Source organism: Gobio gobio, assembly GCF_949357685.1.
Source record: "Gobio gobio genome assembly, chromosome: 24".
Classification (NCBI taxonomy): Eukaryota; Metazoa; Chordata; class Actinopteri; order Cypriniformes; family Gobionidae; genus Gobio; species Gobio gobio.
Genome location: NC_137120.1, coordinates 37,477,819 through 37,498,286, shown reverse-complemented (window position 1 = coordinate 37,498,286; position 20,468 = coordinate 37,477,819). Strand labels below are relative to the sequence as shown.

General features: G+C 37.8%; 1 protein-coding gene across 1 annotated transcript in view; it reads right to left on the bottom strand.

The window, feature by feature from the left end:
• Positions 1 to 1,946: 1,946 nt before the first annotated feature.
• LOC307120651 (von Willebrand factor D and EGF domain-containing protein) overlaps positions 1,947 to 20,468 on the bottom strand; it is a 114,599-nt gene continuing 96,077 nt past the window's right edge. The window contains exons 23-32 of the mRNA XM_079807769.1: positions 18,767 to 18,862; positions 18,562 to 18,657; positions 16,382 to 16,477; positions 16,186 to 16,281; positions 12,127 to 12,222; positions 11,541 to 11,636; positions 10,241 to 10,336; positions 9,865 to 9,960; positions 5,435 to 5,532; positions 1,947 to 2,187 (exon numbers count right to left, since the gene is read on the bottom strand). Of these exons, the coding sequence (XP_079663895.1) occupies positions 2,167 to 2,187; positions 5,435 to 5,532; positions 9,865 to 9,960; positions 10,241 to 10,336; positions 11,541 to 11,636; positions 12,127 to 12,222; positions 16,186 to 16,281; positions 16,382 to 16,477; positions 18,562 to 18,657; positions 18,767 to 18,862 (887 nt within the window). The 3' untranslated portion in view covers positions 1,947 to 2,166. The remainder of the gene's footprint in view (positions 2,188 to 5,434; positions 5,533 to 9,864; positions 9,961 to 10,240; positions 10,337 to 11,540; positions 11,637 to 12,126; positions 12,223 to 16,185; positions 16,282 to 16,381; positions 16,478 to 18,561; positions 18,658 to 18,766; positions 18,863 to 20,468) is intronic.

Sequence of the window (20,468 nt, the reverse complement as noted above, 5' to 3'; positions counted from 1 at the left end):
GCCTGACAATTGAACTGACTATCTATCTAACTGACTTACTGTCATGCATTAACAAGTAACGTGTCACCAGACAATTGTTATTATTGTTTTTTGTGTTTTTTTTTACACATTCTGTGCATATTGTCATTTGGTGCAATCTTGCTATGTGGTCACTGTCACAAAATATGCAAATCACCATGACAGTGTTTATTGTTTGTTATTACATGGCTTGGTTGAATTCGAATGTAGAATGCGCTGCTTAGTATAACAGACCGTTGGCATGAAAAACAGCGCGTTGTTATGGGCGCAGGATTCTAACCGCAGAGACGAAACGGACTATTTTCTTTAGCGGAAGCAATACAAATCGTTTTTAAATAAACAAATTCCTTTTTAAATCAATATTTTGTGTCAAATTATTGATTTATTTGGTAGGTTGCCATGTAATAAGCGGGATAATGTATAGCGAGGCGGTTGTTATAGCGAATACAACCCCTTCAGGCTGATTTAAGATCCCTCCGCTTCGCGTCGGGCTCCTAAACAGCCTGTCGGTGTTGTATTCGCTATAACAGCCACCTCGCTATACATTATACCTTACATAGCGCCCAGCGTATTTTACTTTTATTGTATTTTATTAAACGTTGACTGAACATTGACCACATCAACCACGACCAACGCGAGCAGAGCCTGACAGGGTAAAAACATTGATCTGAATCTGAGAAAACCATACAAACATATTAAACCATACATAAAGGTTACCTACCAGCTCTTTGTTTGGTGTCTTGACTTCCCCACACTTGATCAAGGAAAAGTCCAAGTCCGCGACGTTGACGAACGTTTTTTCTCTGGCGCTACACTTCTTTGAATCGCGAACTTCAGTAGAGTCTATAAACTGATTGGCTGTAAAATGAACCAATCGCAAGACATCTTATAGGGGGGGCACCTGGGGTGGCCAATCGAATTTCGGGGGGGGCCAGTGCCCCCCCTGGCCACCACGTAGACACGCCCCTGCTCCCATCTCAGATTTTTCTCCTCCACCATGTCCGTTTAGGGACTCCGTACAATGCTGAATTTTTAGCCTCATTACTCCAGTCTTCAGTGTCACATAATCCTGAACAGAAATCATTCTAAAATGCTTGTTTGCAGCTAAAAAACATTTCTAATGTTGAAAACAAGAACAGCATGTATATGAAATAGTCTTTTTTTTAACATTATACATGCTTTACTGTAACTTTTGAGCAATTTGATTCATCTTTCCTGAATGAACAGTCTTCCAAAAATGGAAAAAGTTCATGTACTGCATATATGTAGGCTACATATATTTATAATTATTCATAATAAATCAAACACTAATTGGCCTCCTTGTAACCCTTTGAAACCACAGTTTATTGTCCTCTGCGTTAAACAACAGAGAGTTGTTTAATGTTTACCGTCCTTTTCTCTATTTTTGCGCACCTCAGGTAATCGTATACAACAGCTGGATTATTAGCTATGCATGAGAGGAACTATCTGCGTCTGACTCATTAATGGCCGCCATCAATGGCCGTTAATTAGTTCAGATGCTTGTTTGTGTTGTCACCGAGATGTCTGTTTGTATTTGCCAAGCGATCTGCGGTAAAACTGCAGCCACTGCACGCTCCGCCAGGCGTGACACAAACAGCATGTTTACGTGTTTTTTTTAACATTCCAGTCACATTAAAGGGGACGTCCTCGGAGAAATAGAGTGCAACTGAGTTTCAGGCCACGTAGCCGGAGGAAGGATGGCAGAGGATGCTAAATTGTCCATGCCTTGGCTTGAATAACAAGAGAGATCGTTTTTCTGTCAAACTTAACTTTAAACTGAAATGCATTAAAAAAAACCTTCCGGCCACGGAAATCAAAGGTCGTTTAGAGGTGAAGCGTGTCATTTCTGCAACCGAATTGCACAAATGTGAGTGGATGTTGGAATGAAGCCCCCCCAAAAAATGTTTCGTAAAATACACTCATTTATTTTCAGAATCATTTTCCCAAATATAGTAACGTTTGAAAAGCGTGAAAAAAAAAACATTATATTATACCTTATACATAAATTAATATTTTCAGATATGATATTTACAAATTGAAACAGATATTGTAACCCTGTCAGGTTAATAAGTAGTAAAATATGGGCCCAGTGTCCTCAGTGCAGCAATGACACCTCGTGTCATTTCCTCATCCTCTCTGGACAGGAAGCTGTAAAAGATAGACATGACGGAATTTTATGTATACATACACTCTTAAAATAAAGCTTATTTGTTGGCATTAATGGTTCCATAATGAACTTTTATCATCTATGGAGCTTTTCCACAGCATAAAAGGTTATTTATAGTGTAAAAATGGTTTATTAAATTATTAAAATGTCCTTCACACACACACACACACACACACAAAAAAAAGAAAAACCCCTTTTGGAACCTCTATTTTTAAGAGTGTATTTATTAGGCTTGCCACTAACGACTATTTTTATTTTACTAACGACTATTTTTCGGCTAATTTGTCCATTAATCTATCGACTAATTTATTGATTAATCTATCGGCTAATTTATCGATTAATCTATTGACTAATTTATCAGTTAATCTATTGACAGTTTTATTTATTAGTCTATCGACTAATTTATTGCTTAATCTATCGGCTAATTTATCGATTCATCTATCGGCTAATTTATCGATTAATCTATTGACAAATTTACTGATTAATCTATCGACTAATTTATCGATTAATCTATCTGCTAATTTATCGCTTAATCTATCGACTAATTTATCGATTAATCTATCGATTAATCTATCGGCTAATCTATCGACTAATTTATTGCTTAATCTATCGGCTAATTTATCGATTAATCTATTGACAAATTTAGCGATTAATCTATCGGCTAATTTAGCGAATCATCTATTGACACATTTATCGCTTAATCTATCGGCTAATTTATCGATTAATCTATTGCCACATTTATCGATTAATCTATAGGCTAATTTAACCATTCATCTATTGCCACATTTATCGATTAATCTATAGGCTAATTTATCGATTCATCTATCGGCTAATTTATCGATTAATCTATTGGCACATTTATCGATTAATCTATAGGCTAATTTATCGATTCATCTATCGGCTAGTTTATTGATGGATCTATTGCCATTTTTATTGATTAATCTATCGGCTAATTTATCGATTAACCTATTGCCACATTTATCGATTAATCTATAGTAGGGCTGTGCAATTAATCGAAATTCGATTTCGATTTCGATTTTGCCTCCCAACGATCACCAAAATAGTACAATCGAGAAAAAACGATTATTTTGCCATGTTCAGTTTTGCAAGAACACTCTTATTTTGTCTTGTGTTCTGAATGAAACGCGCACGCGCTCATCCGCCCCTCCCGAAGCCACAAACTCTCAGGTCCTGAGTCTCGTAACTCGTGTGCATATCATCCGCTGGAATTTAAAAACTCGGCGCGAGTAAAGATGGCAGAAGGAGGGCAGTTACAGCAGCGTTTGGTGAGCAAAAAAGGCAAAACCAACTCCGTTGTCTGCGAACAGTTTGGCTTCGAGGAATCAGACGAAGAGCAGAAACATGCTACGTGCAAGATTTGCTACATGTAGTGGCTGCAACGCAAGGGAACACCACAAATTTGTTTAACCACTTGAAAATTAAACAGAGTGACCTATGACAATCTAATGAAGAAACAAAAACTGACGAGAGCAGGGGTGCCGTGTAAACGTCATTTTTTTCCCTCATATTTTTCAAATTATTCTCTCTTTGTAAACTTTGTTCAGTGCATGCGAGTGCTGCCAAATTTTCGAATATGACCAGTCGTTTTCACCGTCATCACCCGGGTTTAGTGCCAGAAGACGCGAATGAGAAGCCGCGCGCGCTGTGAGAAAATGTGTCTCTGTGCGCTCATCCGAGAGCGCGCACACGTCTCACAGCGCGCAAATATTGAGTTCTCTTTCAAGTCTTGCTCTTGAACGGTCAAACTCACACAAAAAGTATGTCAACATGTCCATCTTGATGAGTATGCTAGCAGACATAGTCTGTATATGCCTTAAGTGAACTTTATACAGTCGATAAAGACGACGCATATCCGATCAATAGGTCTTAAAGAGGCAGTAGCCTTTACTGCTGTTTAATGTCAAACAACAAAAGACAAGGACATCACTCACTGCTCTTGATTGAATAGCTTTTGTAAGTTTAATAGGATTAATCTTTAATTTATGCACTCAAATATGCAATGTTATTTTACATTTGATACATTTCTGTACCTGAAAACTAATGTTAGACGTTCCTGAAAAGCATATCTAGCCGAACCATATTGTTGATCATTTTTACGTGAATACTTTTATACTTTGATATGAATATATGTTATATTATTTATTTTAATAGTTCAAAAAGTACAACAAATGTTACAATTTCAATTGAATTGTTGAAAGGTGTATTTTTAATAAATACAACACATTCCCAAAGTCATGTGAAATAATCGTGTTACATAATCGTGATATCAATATTGACCAAAATAATCGTGATTATGATTTTTTCCATAATCGAGCAGCCCTAATCTATAGGCTAATTTATTGATTCATCTGTCGGCTAATTTATAGCTTAATCTATCGACTAATTTATCGATTAACCTATCGGCTAATTTATCGATTAATCTATCGGTTAATTTATTGATTAATCGATCGGCTGGTTTGACGGTTAATCGATCGACTAATTTATCGATTAATCGATCGACTAATTTATCCCAATAATTTTCAACAATTTTACTTAAAAACATTTCATTTAACTTGCAACTTGGCCTTCAGTAGTGTACTATAAAAACCCTAAACCCTAAAAACTCACTTGGCCGGCATGTTCCTGCCCTGCCCTGCTTCACACAGAATATTAGGTCTGGCCCTTAAAGAGCTGCACGTACCAAATTCATTGTAACACCCGATTTCTCACTCAGCTCTGTATACGTTCACTAAAGACATATTCGACTGTGTTTAACCGAATACTCGCCAGGACGTGCATTTTTACAGATGTTTTACCATTCAAACCCAATAATCCGCGAAACTGGCGTTGCGATCTATTTGAGTGAAAGGCGTGTGCGCGCTTCAGGTCAGAGTTCGGCAGCGCGAGCACGTCCCGGCCGCGCCACACTTTTCTGTTGCTTTCTTTTCCCTGAGCTGCGCGTATATATTTGACTGTTCTGCTTCCATTGTTTAGTGAACGGTCACACACACGTCCTCACTCCTGCTGACACACATCAACGCAAATTGAGAAATACTGCTCTTATTAGAGTGCTTTTAAAGTACCGCTACTAATACAATTTCATATCGTACCCAACTTACCCAGTCAACTAATTAACAGCGTCGACGCAGTCGATTGTATCGACCAATCGCGACAGGCCTAGTATATATGCATGTTTTTCAAAGAATGTATTTATTTATTTATAATTACCTTTCTAGAGCAAAGAGTTCCCATGTAGCCATTTCTGCAAGCGCACACATTTGGTCGGACACATCGGCTTCCATACGAACACCTCTGTTCACAGATTGCTGTAAAAAAAATAATGGCATTATTAACAGTTTATCATGTTATTTTTTAGATCATAGATACATGTTTTGATCCATAAATAACATTTTTAGGTTTAGTACAGATATGGAAATTGATGGGATGTGCTAATTTGATGGCCGAAATGAAAAACATGCAAATGATACTGGAAAAAACTCAATATATTATATATTTTAAATAACCCTGGTCTGATTGTAAATCATTCCTCAGTACATGTTTTTCCTAAATATTTTTTTTTTCTCCATTTATTAACCCTTTCCCCGTCAGCGTTTTTGATAATGTTTTAACAACAAACTTTACCAAAAATTTAACAATGGGAAAAAAACGGTCGGTGCACAGGCACATGGTCCAAAAGGGTTGTACCTGGTCTCTTAATGAGTCATGGGTGTGTTTTGGGTATAACGTGCAATAAACCAATCAGAGTCTCATCTCCCTTTCCCTTTAAAAGCCAGTTGCGCTCACACCATGATGGATTCGCTATTTACATGGAGGAATTTCCGAGCGGAAAGACTGAACGCTTCTCCAGAGAGGAATCTTTTATTTTTCATATTTAAATGTTTGTTGTGCTGCTGCGCGTCCCTGTGTGTGTAATAACAACTAACGCTAATAATTACTAACGCGCAATTTAAAAAACACAAAAATACTGCGCTATTGACTTGAGAGCAGGTTTTTGTTGGTCGTTTTCAGTTCCTCAAAATAGCAACACGCCAACGATGCGCCTGAACACAACTGGTTTTCAGAACAGCACGCCAATGGGCGAACAGATGGGTGTGACTGCATTTTCTATTTAACCCTCTGGCGCTCTTCGTTTAGGGGTTGCATTGGTTGTCTTCCCGACCATAAGTGACCGGACACCTAAAAATGTAACTTCCTCCACCCAAGTAAAACCAATGCAATTTATTTTTCTTTTTAATTTTGTATTTTGAGATGATTTGATGGTATTTTTTAATATTTATGCAATAATTATGGTCTATTTTTGCCATTGAAAATTATTTAAAAAAAAATGTAAAAATTTTTTTTTTTGATTATTGCATTATTTCAGGTTAAAATAGAGACTAGGCCTTCAAAATATTTTTTTTGAAGGCAGATTTGCGCCCTCTTTTGGAATTATTTAAGAAATCATGCCACCATGGTTGTAATCACTAGAGGTCTCTAAGGAGAGGCTTGAGAATTCCCCTTTTGAACACATTTAATGATTTTTTTGGATTTGAATATATACATTTAAAAAATCTCAAATACTATTTATTATAAAGTTTTAGATTTTTTTGTTTTGTTAGAAATAGATTTTTTCTGTGAATTTGTGTTTTTGTAGCCTGGTTAAAACCAGACCATTCTCAGTAGTAACTGAGTTATGGTCTGGCAAAGCTTCATAGACAAATCATTTCCAAAGGGGCGTCACCAACGGGCGTCGCTCAAATGCCTCTCGGCGCAATTGGATAGACCTAAAACCAATCAGAGCGATGAGGGAGATGACGTATGCAGAGCGACGGAGAAACATCTGACTCTGGACGTTTCTCAATATGCGTTCTTGTCTGTACTTGTGTTCTCAAATAGGAAATGTCCCCGGTTTCCATTTCAGAATTCTGGTCACCTTACCTAAACCACATATTAATGTTTAATATATTATTTTTAAAATGTAAACAAAAAGAGGCAGGGTGTTTTATACTTCGTTTTATTATAAATATATAAGATAATCAATGTAGGCCTAGCTACGCGTTGCCTGAACCACATTCGTGTGGCTATTATTATTATGTTTAATTTTTATTTTTTTATAAAATGAGGTAGTGGTGTTTTATGACATATTTCGTACGCGAACTTCTGACTTGCGTCCGTGACTTACCAAGTTTGACTCCGGAGAACGAACTCCCGAGGACGGGAGGACACTAGTCCGCCTACTATGCTCTTGACAGTATCACTCAGTATATATTTGTATATGTAGTGCACGCAATGCATATCTTCAATGCATGTTTATAACAAAACGAGATATAAAAAACCCAGCCTCGTTTCGTTTACATTAAAAAAAACACACACACACATAATATAGGCTATGATTATCACTGTAATAAATTAAATATGACACAAAACACAACCCTGTCTCTTTTTGTTAAATGTCAGTTTATGTGTGATCATCAATAGCAATTATACAAGTATAAGTAAAAGGTGTAAGAAGCTATACAATAAATAAAGCAATTCAGTCAAAGTCAGCGCCAGGAGACTACAACGGTTAAGTTTAATATCTTAAAAATATAAAGTTATGAAACTTCACTTTGCCCTCAGATAAAACGATCTGTCTAGGAACAAATTATAGATTAATGAGAGCAAAGATCAGCCGTTAGATCTACACAAGACGAGACGGTTTAACCACTACAGAGACATCAGAGCCAGCGGCAGACGGCAGAAGGACTGGCCGAGGAAAGGCGTCTCTCGGCGGGCTCAATAATCGTTTGAGCGCCGCTGAACCACTGGAGCTCACAACTCCGAAAACGGCAGATCAAATTTAAAAAAAGGCGCTCTCTTTATAAATAAACCACAGATTTGAGCTTTAAACAACTTCATTCACTCCTGAAAAGGACTTAAAACTATATTTTGTAAAACATTAACACTACCAGAGGACTCTTGCTAAGACCCATTCGTTTTTCCACACGACTTTTGCCGAATCCAGTCGGTAAAACAGCGACAACATCTTTTTTTAGATATAAAGGCTTCGAGTGTTGTTCTTTGCTCGGGTAAAGGAGAAGTTTAAATCGCTTAAAACAGACGCGATAGCTGATTCGAACGAGTGATGCTCCACAGCAGCTGCAAATCTGCTTCAACGTCGCTGCGCTGTCGTCATCGTGTAAAGCCCGCCCCAACGTTTCTGATTGGTGCCGTGATTTCTGGGGTTTAGAAATGGGTTTGAATGGACTCTTTGCCAGACTACTTGCAGAGCAAATCTAAATTTGCCGGAAGTTGTCAGGGTTTTCCCAGGCTAGTGTTTTTGCAGATTTCCCATTAATTTCGTTGTCATGTTGTCATTTTTGACCGAAGAGCACAAGTGGGAGCATTTTTTTTTTACGACCACTTAGCATGCTCGAATCATGCCCTCAATTTTTTTGTGTGTTTACAAAAATTCTAAATGTGGTTCATAGGTTCAGTTTTTCATAGGTGTGTGTGTGTGTGTGTGTGTGAGTAGATGTGTCAATATCACACTCTTGATGTTTCAGAGTGTCACCCCTTTACTGCTGTGTACTTTTTTTCAGCATCGTGGACGATTTGTAGATTGTACACACAAATATTCAGATAATTTTTGTGTTTTTGCCGATTTCCCATTCATTTCCTATGGTCGGTCGAAGACAATGAACGCTACTTTTTTTTTTACGACCAATTAGCCTGCTCGAATCATGACCCCAATTTTTTTGTGTGTTTACATACCTAATGCTAGAGAAGTCACCAAGTTTCATATCATTCCGGTGAAACAGTGATTTTTAAAATTTCAAAACGGTTAAACAAAGGTTAAACAAAGGTTAAACAAAGTGGCACTGGATGTGAAAATGATAACTGCGTCAGGCTGAAACTAGCAAAAAACACTTTCGCGCCAGGTGTATGATAGGGCCCATACACTCCAAAGAGACCCAAAATCAAAGTTATATCTATATCTATTCAATAACACAGGTCAAGCTTAAGGAAAAGGCATTTCAAACTGTTCCCCATCTACTACCCTCATGAGAACATCACTCGTCGCGGTTTACATTCAGTAGTAAACATGAATTCCTACTCCCCTGCCAAACACAGATGATCTGTCCGTTTATCACCAACAACCGCTGAGCACAGGAACAGAAGAGATGCTTTTTAAAGGAACACTCCACTATTTTTGAAAATAGGCTCATTTTCCAACTCCCCAAGAGTTAAACAGTTGAGTTTTACCGTTTTTGAATCCATTCAGCCGATCTCCGGGTCTGGCGGTATCACTTTTAGCATAGCTTAGCATAGATCATTGAATCTGATTAGACCGTTAGCATCTCGCTCAAAAATGACCAAAGAGTTTCAATATTCTTCCTATTTAAAACTTGACTCTTCTGTAGTTACGTTGTGTACTAAGACCAACGGAAAATAAAAAGTTGTGATTTTCTAGACCGATATGGCTAGGAACTATACTCTCATTCCTGCGTAATAATCAAGGAAATTTGTGCCGTACCATGAGTGCAATTTCCAAAAATAGTGGCGTGTTTCTTTAAATTCTTTTACCGAGAACTCAAGCAAGTGAAGTGCATATGTTTGGAGGTTAACCACAGTGTGGTTCTGGTGAATCGATTACATTTGAGATGGGATTCACTTACGGATTTGGCAGAGAGTCCCCTTCCAGCCGGGACTACAGTGGCAGGTGTTCGGCCCCACACAGTCACCTCCGTTTAAACACTTCTGCAGACAAACAGCTGGCGGGACAGAAACAGATAGAGAAACAAGGCTCAAACCTGTGGCACACATGATCAAAAGTGTGATTTCTATGTCATATAACTACTGGTTTATGTTTAAAGAGCCAATTAAATCATCTGGAAAGTGGACCATGTGCTCAGGGTCACCGGGGTCACCGGGGTCATCGCTGTGACTGATGGGTCTCATGTGTAAACTGGAATTTTTCACACTTTAACATTTGCTAATGTGAGGTAAGGTGGACACGTCAAGGTCTTTTTCAGGATAAGGTCTGGTACTCACGTTTATCACATCTCTTTCCCCTCCAGCCTGACGCGCAGTCGCACACATCTGGTCCGACGCATCGACCTCCGTTCATACACACTGGCTCACACACACCTGTGGAGAAATGGGAAGGTGAAAGCTTTGGATTTACTAGGACCAACAGGGTAAAGTCAGATAATCCAATCCATAATTTAGAGTTCGGGGCTGAAAAACTGATTTAAACCCTGACAGCAATAACAAAAAATAATGAAAATGACTAAATAAAACATGTAAAATTAGAAACATTTATGGTATTAAATCATTAAAAAAACATATAACTTATGAATAATTTATTAACAAAACAGATACGAAAAGTTATTAATAATATTAAAACAAAATTTCTGTTGTTTTGCTTTTTTTTTCATTATTTAAAACCATAAATGTTTCTAATTTTATGTTTTATTAATAAATTGATATGATATGATATATAATATGTTTATGATATTAAATCATTAAAAAAACGTATAACTTATGAATAATTTATTAATAAAACATACAATTGGAAACATTTATGTATTAAATAATGAAAAAAAGCAAAGCAGTAGAACATTTGTTTTAATATTATTAATAACTTTTTAATCTGTTTTATTAATAAATTATTCATAAGTTATATGTTTTTAATGACTTAATACCATAAATGTTTATGTTATGAATTTCTTCAATTTTTTTATTTTTTATTAATAATACCATAACTATAATAATAATAATAATATTAATATAAATACTTTTTTTTTTTTTTTAATCCATGGCTTAATAAATGAATCATTAGTTTTTTTCCTATTTTATTTCCCCCCCTTAAATCCTTTACCTCATTATTATTAAACATTTTCTTTATTCCCACTGTATTTAAAAGCAAAAATTAATTTGCCATTTACTGTCTCTAGTGTGAAGTACATTTGGATTTTCTTGTACACTTGACCTCAACTTAAGGACATTGCCAACAGTTCTTCAATGTTATTTTAATTGGAATATTCACATAACGAGACCAAATTAATGAATCCAGACCCGATCCCATATGTTTCATAATTCTCACAGTTAAGTAACCCACTATCTTTGCTCAGATTCATCTCTCTTCCTCCTCGATCAGACAGGCCATATGCAAGCTCTTCGAGTGAAGTCTGGTCTTGGCTCCCAGAGCGCCATTTTGATCAACAAAACAACTCTTGCTTTTCTTCCAAATTCTTTGATTTCCCTCCCGTCGTGTGTCATGCGTTTCACATGAGGGAAGCACACAACTTTAAGCTTACGGTTGGAGCTTGGTTTGTGGTTATACACTTACTTTTCTCGCACGTCATCCCAGAGTATCCCTCCACACACGAGCAGATGTTGTTTCGTATACAGCGACCGCCGTTCTTGCAAGGTGGACTGCACACGGCTGAAAGAAAGAAGTACATTTGATGAATGAATATCGGACAGGTGTTCTTTGAACAGATGATGGATGCATCAAACAGCTGGAAGGTGAAAGAAACGACAGCGAATCTGACATGACCATGAAAACACACTCTAAAAGCTTCTACGTTTCACCCAAACTTGAAGCAACAGAGACATTAGAGTCATTCCCTATTATCAAAAACATCTTTACCAGACGACCGTTTCAAGCCATTAAGTGAATCATTCCTCACCACACGGAGCTGCTATGGAGGAATCGATATATACACATCAAACATCCTGAATCTGGGGCTACGACATGAGCGAAAGACTTCAATAGAATCCAAATGGTTTTTAGGGCTGGTCCATTTTATCGTTTTAAAGCGCAGTCATGTTTCACCCCTACCCTGTTAAGAAATTGATATCTGGCCTCTGTACGCTCTCAAAAAAACAAGGCAATGCATCAGGATAGTTGATTCGAAAAGAAAAGCCTTTACCGTTTTGACACCGAGCCCCGTAGAAACCAGGTTGGCAGGTGCAGGAGTTCGGACGTACGCAGGTCCCACCGTTGAGACACACGGGGTCACAAAGAGCTGGAGACAAATGCACGTATTAAATAAAACATGAATGAAACCCACACGGTTGTTTTCTGATCGAATCTCGCAAGTGTGAGTGTTTGTGAGATCAAAATATAAGCTCTGCTGTCGAAAAACAATGATTTACAATGAAAAAAACGACATTTAGTCCTGGTCCGCTTAGCGTTTACATTGGCACTTTGACACCGAACCTTAAGGCACGGGGATATGTTCACAACCTGATTGGTCGGCTTTTATTACGTATCTTTTGTGACGGAACATCCAAAACAATGCTATGTGTGGATAAATGCACTTGTCGCATGGGCGAAACCTACATATGATGATATTTTGACCAGCTGAGAACTCGTGAAGAGCTTATAAAATGTGTAAAGGAGTCAAAAGAGCGTCAAGAATCCCTCCGTCACACACACAACTGAAGATCTGCAGCGAGAAGCGGTTCTGACGCCTGTACTGAACTGTGATGGGCAACATCACGACTATCTTTTTAGGGTCACATCTTGTGATATCCTGTCCCGTTTTTGGCAGTGTTGGGGAAAGTTACTTTGAAAAGTAATGCATTACAATATTGCGTTATCCCCTTAAAAAGTAACTAAGTTACTTAGTTACTTTTTAAGAAAAGTAATGCGTTACGTTACTTTTGCGTTACTTTTTCTCCCCTGGGCAGGGCTTGTTTGTTTTTTTGTTTAAAACAAAAAAAGTTATATTTTTGTGCAACGGTAAAGACCTCTTCATACCAAAATATAGAATTAATAAGCCCCAGGCTGAGGTAAAAATGCAAATTCATGCATGAACAGTAGAGGGCGCAGCTCTGCTGCCATTCTGGATAATGGTAGAATAGGATGCAGGAGAAAAAAGTTTTTTTGTAATTTTCATCATCAAAGATCAGCAGCAAGACATTGGTAAATTAAATATAAAGGTAGATTTTGCATAAAAATAGTTGTTTTATTTAACATTTAATTATTGGAGGTTTGCATAGTACTCTGATTTTGCATTTGACTGATTTTATTCATTTTGAGGAGTACAGAATCTTTATTGTGCAAGTGAGATAAATAAATGCTCACATTTAGTCTGGAAGTACAATAACCATCATGTTCACACACAACGCCTCTGCACTTATTTTTCTCAACATGGGGGCAGGAGAGCTGTCAGTCAAATTAATGTGAAAAAGTAAATTTGAAAAGTAATGCGTTACTTGGAAAAGGTAATATTACGTCACTCAAGTTGTAATGCGTTACCCCCAATACTGGTTTTTGTTTCGTTTCAGACTAGATTCCCGAATTATTTTGTACATTTAAAGCCCCGTTTCCACCGAAATTACCCGGAACAATTTTTACCAGAAACTTTTTTTACAGGAACTTTTTTCCCCCAGATCTGCTACTGTCTGCGTTTCCACTGCGGTCTAAAGTACCGTGAAGATTAGGCAAATTAGTCCGGTGATGTAGGACTGCACGCGACTGCTCCTCCCAGTCAGCGACGGACAGTAATCATTTTTGTACGATACTGTCTGCAACAATAACAAGATGGAGGAGATGCAAGCAGCGCAGCTTTTGCTGGTTATGTATTGGTTTACTAAAGAGGTAATTAACAAAACAGCGGAAAAGAGACGAGCACTGACACTAAAGCGTATTCTGAAAGCTCGTAAAGCTAGATTTAAAATAAGACAACGTATGTTATTATCAGCTATTACGGACATTGACCGTGAGATGGCTGAGACGACCATCGGACAGAAAGAGCAAGACTGATATTCACTGAACGCAGAACAAACCTTTCAGTTGTAAGTATATTAGTAGTATGTACATTTACGTTACAGTAAGAGATTGCACTTTGTGCATTGGAAGCACTTATTTTAACAGATGTCTGTTTTGTATAGCCTAGTCTGTAAAACAGGAAGCACACTTTTTTTTAAATATATTTTATTTTATTTTTTTTACAGAAGTTGTAGCATATTCCTTTTGTAAAGCTACCGAACTTGTTTGACTCATCAATGTTTTGTAAGTTTGAGCCAAGTGTTTATTAAGGTCTGAAATAAAACAAGATGAGAACTTAAATATTCCCAGCACTTTCTGTGATGTAGTGCTTGCTTATCACAGGAAGTAATAAGAAATGACTCTTTACATAAAGATAGTACCCTAATGAGAACAGGGTGTTGGGGGAAACACTTTTTTTTCTCTTTTTCATCTAACCGCAGTTTTTGCAAGTTCCCGCAATTTCATTGCATAAAATTGCATAAATATCCGGCATAATCCATCGCATTTTTTAAGAAAACGTGCCGCATAAATCAAGGATTTTTGCCCGCTACAATCACTAACAAAAGCCAAATTTTTCTGGAAGGACTGACTTAGAGTGATCACTGATTTCAAAACACGGCATCATGAAGCTACGAAGCGTTATGAATCAGCGAGTCGAATCATGATTCGGATCACGTGTCAAACCGCCAAACTGCTGAAATCACGTGACTTTGACGATCCAAACTGCTGAATCGACTCACTGATTCATAACGCTTCGAAGCTTCATGATGCTTTGTTTTGAAATCGGTCATCTCTATATAAGTCGTTATTTAGGTTTTCTTTGCGCACAAAAACTATTCTCGTCGCTTCATAAAGTTATTGTAGAACCACTGTAGTGAGATGGACTTTGTTACGACGTCTTTAGTACCTTTTAAGGGTCTTGAGAGTGAACCGTGCATTGTGCCAATGGAGGCCTTTCAGAGCCATCAGATTTCAACTAAAATATCTTCATTTGTGTTCCGAAGATGAACGGAGGTCTTACGGGTGTCGAACGACATGAGGGTAAGTAATTAATGACAGAATTTTCATTTTTGGGTGAACTAACCCTTTAATAATATCAGAACAGAACCATACCGCCAATCCAAACTGTATGCTAATAGGCAATTAATCATCTTTGACGATAGTGGTCCAGACAGAATGCAAGTTATTGTTCCAGGCCCGGTTCTACGGGGGTGCTAGAGGTAAAAATAGTGTTCTTGTTAATTAAAAATTCATTAAATTCATCGAAATAAAGCTTAAAGGGTTAGTTCTCCCAAAAATGAAAATTAGCCCTTGATTTACTCACCCTCAAGCCATCCTAGGTGTATATGACATTCTTCTTTCAGACGAATACAATAAGAGTTATATTAAAAATACATCACTACATCATGCGTCAGGTCAGAGTTCACTCTTCAGCCAGAACTAGACTCGCGTACGGCCATTAGCGAAAGCCTGTGATTCTAGTTTATAAAGTTTGGGATATTTATCTGCTTCATTAACCCCCTGGAGTCGTATGGATTACTTTTATGATGGATGGATGGATTTGTTTTTTTGGGCTTCAAAATCGAAGAAACCATTCGCTCCCATTATAAAGCTCGGAAGAGCCATATTTTTATATAACTCCGATTGTGTTGGGCTGAAAGAAGAAACTCATATACACCTAGGATGGCTTGAGGGCGAGTAAATCAGGGGATCATTTTCATTTTTGGATGAACTAACCCTTTAAGTAAAATAAAAATGAAATACGAGATGAAAGTGTAAGTGTAATCTTTTTAAACATTACCAATTCATTTATAAACCAATATGCAAAGCTCAGGAGCTTTGTGTTTGTTCCTAAAACATTTGCCTGTGGCAACATTATATTGCATCACCATTTTGCTTTGTTAGGAAAGTCTGAGTTGATGTATATTGGTTTCCGGAAAATGTTATTAATGTGAATAAAAAACAAAATGTGTTACTCTGAGGCTCTCCGCTCAATTGATAGTAACTGATCCTCCCAGGTGGACAAGAGGAAGTTATCATCAGGCTGGAATAATGGCTGGTGTTTTCTCTGAGCCGCCAGAACGGAATGAAAAATTAACGGATAGAGGTTCTACATCAGCTAAATGCCACCAGGAAGCAGCACACACACATATATGATGGATTTAGTGAGAAGAGATTGGTCCCAGTGGGAGCCAACCGCACACGCTCTCACCTGTCTCACACGATGGTCCCGTCCACCCCGCCAGACATTCGCACTCATCCGGTGATGCACACTTCCCTCCGTTTTGACAGTGACGGTTGCACACCACTGTGTAATTGAAAGCAAAACACACGTGATACCGCATGTGGCCACTAGGGGTGTAAGCATCCACATGCAATCCAAGCAAACATGATTTATCGGGACTTACTGGTTTCACATCTGGGCCCTACGAAACCATAGGGACATGAGCAGGTGTCTCGACCCACACAGGTGCCTCCGTACAGGCAGGGCAAACTGCAGAGAGCTGCGGGGATATTCATACGACCAAATGCACACAAAATACAGTCATATTTCACACAAAGCTAACACATTACTCATCAAGCCTGCACGGATTATTTGGCACGGTTGCCTCTTTATGGGAAGAGCACAGATTTGCACCTCACACAATATCGCAATATTAACCCACATACATTTAAAACGTCTCCTGCTAAATTTGTAAATATCACCTGACTGCCAACTAGCAATGAAGGAGGCCAATCATGGTTCATAAACAAAAAGTAAGTAAGTATGTGCTTTATAACAGAGCCTCAAGAGGTGCAGGATTGTTTTGTCCCCAAAAGTTCCTCAGTCACAAAGCAGTGATTACCACACATCTGAACTAAAGGCCTATAAATGTTTTTTTGTTTTTTTTTAATTAAACAATTACACTTGCAACAAATACATGTGCAGAATACACATACTTAAACACATGCTTAAAATAAGTTATTTTCAAGCACAACCAAAACATTTGAAGTAAAAAAAAATGTCATTTTCACTAGTTTATACTGTATTTAAAGTATTAAATACAATTATATTTGTTAAGTAGCCTAGTTTTATTCATCATATCATATTTATGTTGTTTTACTTTTGTAATGTATTTTTGGCTTGTGATTTAAAGTGGTTACTATTAACTGTTTTCATTGTTTGTTTGTTTTGTTTTTGTTTTGTTTTTTTGCAGGTGCAGTGAATTGTATTGAAACCAGACCAAAAATCGTAATAATCAAACTCAATCAGAATAATTATTAATGTTAATAATAATATAGGGATCCCACACTTACGTAAATGAACCATGGTTTTACTACTCTAACCATAGTTTAATCATGGTATTTGTGGTAAAACTGTGGTTATAATAATGGTAATCAATTAGCCAAAAAAACATGGTTACTACACTTTTACTATAATAAAACCATGGTAAATTTTCAACAATGGAAAAAAACAAAAAATATATATTGTCCCCGTTTTTTATTTAAAGGGTTAATTCACCCAAAAATGAAAATTCTGTCATTAATGACTTACCCTCATGTCATTCGACACCCGTAAGACCTCCGTTCATCTTCAGAACACAAATGAAGATGTTTTAGTGTAAATCTGATGGCTCTGAAAGGCCTCCATTGGCACAATGCACGGTACACTCTCAAGACCCTTAAAAGGCACTAAAGACGTCGTTACAAAGTCCATCTCACTACAGTGGTTCTACGATAACTTTATGGAGTGACGAGAATAGTTTTTGTGCGCAAAAAACCCTAAATAACGACTTATCTAGTGATGACGATTTCAAAACACGCCATCATGAACTTCAAAGCGTTATGAATCAGTGAGTCGAATCATGATTCGGATCGCGTGTCAAACCACCAAACTGCTGAAATTTGGTGATCCAAACTGCTAAATCGACTCACTGATTCATAACGCTTCGAAGCTTCATGATGCCGTGTTTTGATATCGTCATCACTATAGAAGTCGTTATTTAAGTTTTTTTTTTTTGCGCACAAAAACTATTCTCGCAGATTCATAAAGTTATAGTAGAATCACTGTAGTGAGATGGACTTTGTAACGACGTCTTTAGTACCTTTTAAGGGTCTTGAGAGTGAACCGTGCATTGTGCCAATGGAGGCCTTTCAGAGCCATCAGATTTCAACTAAAATATCTTCATTTATGTTCCGAAGATGAACGGAGGTCTTACGGGTGTCGAACGACATGAGGGCAAGTAATTAATGACAGAATTTTCATTTTTGGGTGAACTAACCCTTTAATAGATGATAACAAATTAGATTTTTTGTGATATTTTGACTACTCAAATAGGAAATGTCCCCGGTTTCCATTTCAGAAATCTGGTCACCTTACACTAGGGTGACCATATTTTGATTACCGAAAACCAGGACACTCGGCCCGGCAATGAGATACTCAAATGATACTCGAAGTTTACTCAAAGATTCCTTATTAATTTCAAAACATTTAAAGTATGCCCCCTCTGTATGGATAGAAAATTGTTATATTAGGGTCTGGACAGGACTTGAAAACTGGACATGTCCTGGGAAAACAGGATGTTTGGTCACCCTAATACACACTTACCGCTTTCACAGGTCTCTCCATGGTAACCTGACATGCAATCGCATACATCAGGCGCGACACATTTTCCTCCGTTCAGACAGGCTGGACTGCAGATAGCTGTGAGAATCCAAAATGACATTATTCTACAATTGCGTTATTTCCATACAAGTGTTGGTGCCCTATGACCATATTCACAATATTATAAACAACAGTGTGTGTTCGTAACCTGTTTCGCAGTTGGGACCAGTGTATCCCTTCTTGCAGCGACACGTGTTGGGGGCCGCACACTCCATGTTTCTACCGCAGGCATGTCTGCACACGGCTGAGGGCACAAATGGCATGCAAACGCAAATAACACATGGTCAGATTCACTCCATCAACACGCAAACACATATTTGCCTCCATCTGCGGCTTGAAGCACAGGAAGCAAGAGCATATAGAGAATCTTTATGTACTGTACCTATTTTAAATGTGTGCCTTTCACTTTGAATTAAAGCGAGTTGTTGTAAGAGTGCAGGTGACGCTAGTGTGATATTTTTAGATAATTAGCTTGCTTTTTAAGATTCACCCTAAGTTCTTCCTTGGAGCATTCTGAAAACTACAGGGCTGATTTGAATAGTTGGGTAACTTTCACCACACGTTCGCGGCACATGTTTAGAGCTCAACACAAGACACCTGTTTACACTATATTCATACCTTGAAAACGGTGCCTGAAAATAAATTCATGAATGCATAAGTAAGCATTGTGTTGAGTACATTTCGACAGTAATGCAATATCATGGGGGTTACAATAGCAAACATGTTTCTGGAGATTCTTCCCCCCACTGCTCCTAATTTTCTCAGGTTCACGAACCCACGGGATGGAGCTCAAGGAATGTATTTATTCCTCATGCCTAGAGCATGCTCGGGGAATGAGCTTATTGTTTACACCAGTTACTGTCAGTTGTCAGTCTTAAACTCAACTGCTGCATACTTTTCCAAAGTTTAGACCTCATGCCCAGTTTGTTCACTGACCAGCATATAAAATTGGCAATTACTATCCAAATATTGGTAGTTCAGATTGGACTGGCTACCTTAGTTACCCCTAAAAGATTCATAGTAGTATCTTAAGGGTACATATTACTACTCTAAGGTACTAATATGTGCCCTTTAGGGGTGGATAAGGAACAAAGATTTAGGGGACTGCCAAGTGACAGTGCAAGTAGGTAATTTTGCCCATGCTAACTTTCCCCAGGAACTTTGGGGTGGTACTCTGTGTTTTTCGACCACAGGAACCAGGGTCTAAATTAAGTTCCGGGTAAATATTTCCCCCTCAAAATGGCCCTGCTCGCGAGGTAGTACTTTTTGAAAGTTCAGGAACTTTTGGGGGTGGGACTTGGATGCTGAACATGCTGATTGTTTGAGTTAATGCAGTATTTTATTTCAACTACCATTTTTAAAAGTCTGTTGGGGTGCGAGTAGTAAGTGAGTTGTTTGCTATTTGAAACAACAATTGAGTTAAAAAAATACGACTGATGGACCGACAACAAGGTTCAGGCTTTGATAACCCATTTAATCCCAAATTTTCCCCAGAGATGACGTGTATGAATTTGTATGGTATTTGTAAGGATATTAAACAATCAATGTCAATTATGTAAAAAAAAATATTGAAAAGTCCATGAAAAATGTTTTTTTTTTTTTGTCAATTGTGACCAGTGGCTGAACAGAGTCAAGGTCTATGGTGTTAATGAACTTACAAAATGACAAACCTCCATCAATTAGTTTAAAGAAAGACAGACAGACAGACAGACAGACAGACAGACAGACAGACAGACAGACAGAAGTATAGATAGACAGAAGTAAAGATAGACAGACAGACAGACAGAAGTATAGATAGACAGAAGTATATACAGACAGACGTACAGATAGACAGAAGTATAGACAGACAG